The sequence below is a fragment of the Triticum urartu genome, chromosome 2A (assembly GCF_056163025.1).
Source record: "Triticum urartu cultivar PI428250 chromosome 2A, HENAU_Tu73, whole genome shotgun sequence".
Classification (NCBI taxonomy): Eukaryota; Viridiplantae; Streptophyta; class Magnoliopsida; order Poales; family Poaceae; genus Triticum; species Triticum urartu.
In genome coordinates, this window is record NC_141874.1 from 684312148 (window position 1) to 684318120 (window position 5973).

The 5973-nt window shown below is 40.4% G+C and overlaps 1 protein-coding gene across 2 annotated transcripts; it reads left to right on the forward strand.

Annotated features, from left to right (window-relative positions):
* Window positions 1–339: 339 nt before the first annotated feature.
* Window positions 340–4180, forward strand: LOC125539711 (imidazoleglycerol-phosphate dehydratase 3, chloroplastic). Of its 2 annotated transcripts, XM_048703219.1 has the most exons (8): window positions 342–784; window positions 911–1038; window positions 1876–1980; window positions 2213–2305; window positions 2813–2887; window positions 3173–3235; window positions 3376–3485; window positions 3752–4180. In XM_048703219.1, the coding sequence occupies exons 1-8, from the start codon at window positions 577–579 to the stop codon at window positions 3777–3779; spliced, it is 810 nt and encodes a 269-aa protein (XP_048559176.1). In that variant the 5' UTR covers window positions 342–576; the 3' UTR covers window positions 3780–4180. The 2 variants fall into 2 exon arrangements, with proteins under 2 accessions (XP_048559177.1, XP_048559176.1); XM_048703220.2 differs by lacking the exon at window positions 3173–3235 and having other exon boundaries at window positions 340–784.
* The last annotated feature ends 1793 nt before the right edge of the window (window positions 4181–5973 follow it).

The following is a 5973-nucleotide window of genomic DNA, read 5'->3' on the forward strand; positions in this document are numbered from 1 at the left end:
AAGCGACGCATTGCACATAGAAAAATGCTATAATCTGTTTGTTGAAACACAAAAAAAACCTTTCAGTTTTATATAACCTAACCTATTGTCATCACTACCTTTTCTTTTTGAGAAATCACTGCCATCGCTACTTTTCTTTTTAGAAATCATTGTCATCGCTACTGAAAGAGAGTGTCTATCCCCTCAAAAAAGAATTATTTTTTTTGAGAATCCCCTAAAAAAAGAAGAGAGAGAATGTCTATCCCCGACTGGCCCATTTGTCCAGGCAGTAGGGAGGGACACCGTGACCCAACACGGCCCAAGTTCCTCCGGCCCAACTCAAGTCTCTGGCTACCTTTCCTCCCGCACCGGAGGCGCAGCCGCTGACGACCCCCTACCCCTACCCCTCCTCACTCCGCCGCCGCTGACCCTACGCCGACCCCCACCCCCGCCGCTCTGTTGCCGAGCGTGCTCGATCCGAGCTCCAGTTCCGGTGCAGCTTGGCCGAGTTTCCCAGCCACTAGCTCAAACCCAACCCAGGCCTGCTCGATTTCGCTTCCTTGACATCGCCCGCGCACCCACCGCGAGCAGTCGCTGATGACCACCGCGCCGGTCGTCTCCCCCTCGCTCCCCCGACTACACTCCGCGCCGGCCTCTCCGTTCCCCAAAGCCCCCGTTGGGTCCGGGGCTGGGGTCGCCTTCCCCGCCCGGCCGTACGGGCCATCGCTTCGCCTGAGGTCGGCCGTCATGGCTGCCAGCGGCGTCGGCGGGAACGGCTCTCCGATGGCGCCTGAGGAATCCGCAGGTGGTTTGATTTCTACTCTGCTTGCTATGCTGCTTCGTGCATGATTTGTACCTGTGTTATCATTGCCGAAGTCATCGTTGTTCAGCTTCTCTGCTAGCTATCTCTTATTCTGTTCATTGTTTTCAGTGTCGTCTAGGTTGGGGGAGGTCAAGAGGGTAACCAAGGAGACAGATGTGCATGTCAAGATCAACCTGGACGGCACTGGTGTTGCAAACTCCAGCACAGGGATACCCTTCTTGGATCACATGCTTGATGTGAGTCTGGTTTACTCCTCATGTCAGTAGTTGTGGGTTGAGGATTTTATTTAGATAATTGTATATCCTCCATTTTTCAGCAAAAAAAGCGGGTAGCTATTTTTATTTTCACCTAGGTTTTTTTGGAAGCAAGAAGTGATATCTATCGCATCTGCTCTGCGTGAAGAAGACCAAACAAGGGCAAAACGGAACAATACAACCCCCAAAATAGATTAACGGAACAAAAATGGCAAGTAGCGTTCTGAATTTGTGTTGGTCAAAGCCTACATAGACGGCATGCTAACTTCAGATGTTTAAGAGCATGATTAGTACAATCCTGTTATTATTAGGAGAAAGTGATGTATACATGACTTAGCCTGAAGGGGTCCTTGCTGTAGAGAAGTCTGTTTCCTTGCGAGTTCCACGTGTTCCAGGTGACTGAGCAATTAGGACGGGGATTCCTATTTGAGTTCTCTTTCCCTAGGGTGATGTGATCCATGCGAAGATTGTTACTCCCTTCTTATTAACTAATGTTTGTATGTGTGAAATGTAAGGCTTTTGTTATTCCACAACAGTGACAAACTGACAGCAATGACCACTGTGGATGATAGGCCCTTACATCTGAAATCAATACGTGAAACGCGACTGCAGTAAAGTGCTAGCGTAGCAAAAACCAACACAAGTAGAGAAAAAATTATTGAGAAGTATTTCTGATTTCAGATTGATGCACTCTGAATGGTCCAGAATTATGTTCTGTGTATATCTTGTGCTTGACAGTAGAAGGTTCTAACTCATGCCGTGTGAGTGTTTTTTCTTCTGGTCAAAGCTAGGCATTAACTTTCAGTTTGCAACTTACAGCAACTGGCATCTCATGGACTGTTTGATGTATACGTGAAGGCGACGGGTGACACACACATTGATGATCATCACTCAAATGAGGATATTGCTTTAGCAATTGGAACGGTGATTTTTCTTTTTTCTTTTGTACTATTATTTTTTAACTTGACGTTAGTACTTCTAGAAACAGTTATACGGTTGTTTACCAGAAGTTGGGACATCCAGTTTGACCTCACTGCTAAATTTGCACACTATATTTCTGTTTTTTTACCTGATTCTGAACTATCCTAAGTTTAATGTTCTGCTATATTACAGGCAGAATTTTACCGTGGTGACTCATTTTGGAATTTTCTTTTAGGCATTACTTCAAGCACTTGGTGACCGAAAAGGAATTAACCGGTTCGGGCATTTTACAGCACCACTTGATGAGGCAGCAGTTGAGGTTATACTGGTATGCAGGACCATCTTCTGCATTTAGATACTATGCCTGCAACCTCCATTCAGGAGGGTGCATGTCTATGTTGGGCATTTATGAGCTTATGAAGCTCTCACCCTTTGCTAACACATAACTGAATTACAACTTCCATCTGTCTGGTTCTTAACTTGGATAATGACCAGGCATTAAATAATTTCGTTCTCTTATTTCGTGAGCATCTCATGCTATGATAGATTGGTATGTATGAAGATTTTGACTGTTGAGGACTATTATCAAAATGCTAGTCCTTTTGCTTTGCTTTTGTCAAAGTTTTTTTGACTCATCCATCTAACATAAGTTGAAGACTTGAATGATAGCAAGGCAATTATTTTACTCTATCATATCTTAATTTTGAGTTACCTATTTTCGTTCAACATTTCTGACATTTTGTCAGGGTGTATATACGAATATCTACTTAACAGTTAAACTGTGCCTTGTTGAACTTGGATGTTTGCCAGTCATTCCTTTTCTTCCTATATCCAGGATCTATCTGGTCGACCTCATTTGAGTTGCGGCTTAAGCATTCCTACCGAGAGAGTTGGCACATATGATACACAGGTAATTTGTAAAATTTTGACAGCTATTTTCAATTGTCTGCTATTTATGTCAGGCTTAAGAATGATTTCCATTGCCAAAATATGACTTATTCAGTTCAATTTTACTTTAGATTATCATTTCTGCTTTCTGTTTTGTTAAATTTGAACGTTCCTCCCCCAGAGATATTTCTAACAGATCTTTGCAATATCTCTTGGTCGTTTTTTGAGTTAGGGCGATCAGATCTTCTTACACTGTATGTCGCTACTATCAACTTAGGCAAACAATAATTTAATTATTTTATGACAGCTAGTTGAGCACTTTTTCCAGTCCCTTGTGAATACATCTGGCATGACGCTTCACATCCGTCAGGTATATGTTGCTTCGGTTTCAAAGAAATCCTCTTCCTAACCTTTGGGTCAATGACATGAATCAGTATAACTGTTTTCACCCTAGTTAAGTGAATAACATACATGACCCTGCACTCACTCTTTTTTTTTTCCCTTTACAAGCTTGCGGGGAACAACTCACACCATATTATCGAGGCAACTTTCAAAGCATTTGCCAGGGCGCTTCGGCAAGCAACGGAATATGACTTACGCCGACGTGGCACTATCCCCAGGTTTGTGTCCTCACTACAAATATTGTTCAGGGAAATCTGTAGAGTGAATGGTAGCCATTTCATAGATGTTTCAGAAACTATTGCCTCCCACAAAATTCTGGGAAAAAAGAGAAAAGAAGCACCGAGCTGCTGTTGCTTCTCGGTGCCTAATATATTAGATGATAGAGCGGAACCAGAATGTAATGCGCCTTAATAACAATGTTTAGCCTGTAACGATTTTTCATGCATCGGTTTCCCTGAGTGTGTCTTGCTCTAACCAATCGCAGCTCAAAAGGTGTTCTGTCAAGGTCTTAGTGTTGCAATGCAAGATCAAAAACTGGATGCACGCTATTCGCCCTCGAAGAAACAGATGGGTGGTCGCCTGCTATGTCTCTGTCGCTACTTGGACTTGCAGTCCGCGGGGTTTGGAACAAGAACAGCATGGAAATTGCTTGCTATCCTGTTGTCATGGTTTGTTTATCTTGCTACCATTGGCATACTGTATCTGCTCGCAACTGCAGTTTTGCCGGACAGCGCGTACGTCTGAAGATGAAAAAGCTGCAAACGGCTTGACATTCTGAAAGTTATTACCTCTGATATATGGATTCATCATTGGTTTGTGCGGTGTTGCGCCTGTAATAATGGTTTGGCCATTCAAAAGAGTAAAATGAAATAGAATAATACTCTGTGTGCCGTTTGCACCTCCAGTCGATCAATCTTCATCTGGTGATGATGACTGCCTAGTCGATGGTACGGTACGCATGAGCTCGCCACGTGCCCCGTAGTGCCTGTTTGGTTCAGTCCGAGGTCCATCTTTGAGCTTGATTGGCCTCGAACTGTCAGCAAATAGGCTAGCTTTTCTTTTTTTAGGGCTGATTATAGTACTATATACTAGTATAGATGGGTAAAGAAAACTGGAAGGAAGTCAGGGCTGGGAGAACCCCTCGACCAAACGATTCGTTCCGTTGTGGGGACGCACAGCCCAAACGCCTCCAGGACGCCAGGCCTTTTCCCTGCAAAAATAAAAAAGGAACAAAAAGCCCGCTAATAATGAATTAAATGAAAAACCTAGATCTTGTTTTTTTCTCATAAATAAAAGCCCAGTTTTTGCTCAGCTATGAAAAAATGCCATCATCTTAGCAGAATAAAAAAAATGAAAATTCCAAAATAAATGTCATTGGAGTTTGACCAAACTATTTATAATCTGCCTTTTTTTAAATGGCAAGGTTTATAAAACATATTTGATTCCCTAATGAAAGCATGGCAAATCTGCCATGACAAAAATTCAATATTGCCATGGCAAAAAACATGTTTGGAAAAAATGACATGGCGGTTTTTTATGTGTATCCAACACCAAAAAATGCCACGGAAATTTTGAAAAACACAATGTATATGTGTCCGGCCCCAATTTTGCCATGGCGAACTTCAGAAACACCATGGCACCAAAAAAATAATATGTGTGTCCATGAAAGTTGCACAAACAGAAATGGTTGATCAAGTTAGCACAAAAACCTATCCAAATCATGGCAAAAATGTTATGGGAGAAAAAAAACTTTAGTGGATCACAAATTCGCATGGCAAAAAAACATCGGTTGATGTTGTGTTGTTACAAACTTTTCCAGAATTGCCATGGCAACAATATTATGTTCAGAAAATGTCATGGCAAAAAGAAATAGAATAGAATGAATAAAAATGAACATTACACAAATTATATTTACCCATCTATATTTAAGAAAAATTTGCCAGGACAATAAAAGATAATGTTGCCATGGCATTTTAGTTAAATTGCCATGAAAATTTAATTAAAATTGCCGCATGTGAAAAAAACACAAAACATTGAAAATCAAGTATGAAAACAGTTGCCATGGCAGATTCATATCAAGAATTGCCGTGTTTTGTATGATGAATTTGCTATGTGTGAAAAAACAAAAAAAAGTTGAAAATCAAGTATGAACAAGAAAATTACCACGGCAGATTCATATCAAGAATTGCCATGTTTTGTATGGTGAATTTGCCGTGTGTGAAAAAAAAGTTGAGAAACAAGTTTTTACAAGAAAATTTTCATGCACTTTCGTATCAAAACTTGCCACGGTGAAATTCATGTAAACTAAATTTGCCATGATTTGAAAATCAAATTTGCCATGATCAATAAAATAAATTTGCCATGCTCAATAACTATTTTTTTAATGATCAACAAACTAGATTTGCCATGGTTAAGTATATAAGAAAAAAGCATAAAGATTGTCATGGGAGTGTTGGGAAAAATGCCTAAATTTTCCATATTTGAATTAAAATGTTGTGAATTTGCCGTATGAATTTAGAAAAATATTTCTAAGTTTGCCATGGAAAAAATGCTTGACATGTGAACAATACAGGAAAATAATAATTAAAATTGCCATTTGACAAGTTTTAAACATTTTCATGTGAACATTACACATGTATTTTGCTATGGTCTAATTACTAAATTTTCCATGGTATAATAAAATTATTTTCCATGTTTGGAATATTG

What these genes read in the sequence shown, in the direction of transcription:
- LOC125539711 (XM_048703219.1), top strand. Translation starts at nt 577, where the DNA reads ATGACCACCGCGCCGGTCGTCTCCCCCTCGCTCCCCCGACTACACTCC. An exon ending in GGCGCCTGAGGAATCCGCAG is followed by an intron (nt 785 to 910) that starts GTGGTTTGATTT and finishes CATTGTTTTCAG; the next exon opens with TGTCGTCTAGGTTGGGGGAG. An exon ending in TTGCTTTAGCAATTGGAACG is followed by an intron (nt 1,981 to 2,212) that starts GTGATTTTTCTT and finishes ATTTTCTTTTAG; the next exon opens with GCATTACTTCAAGCACTTGG.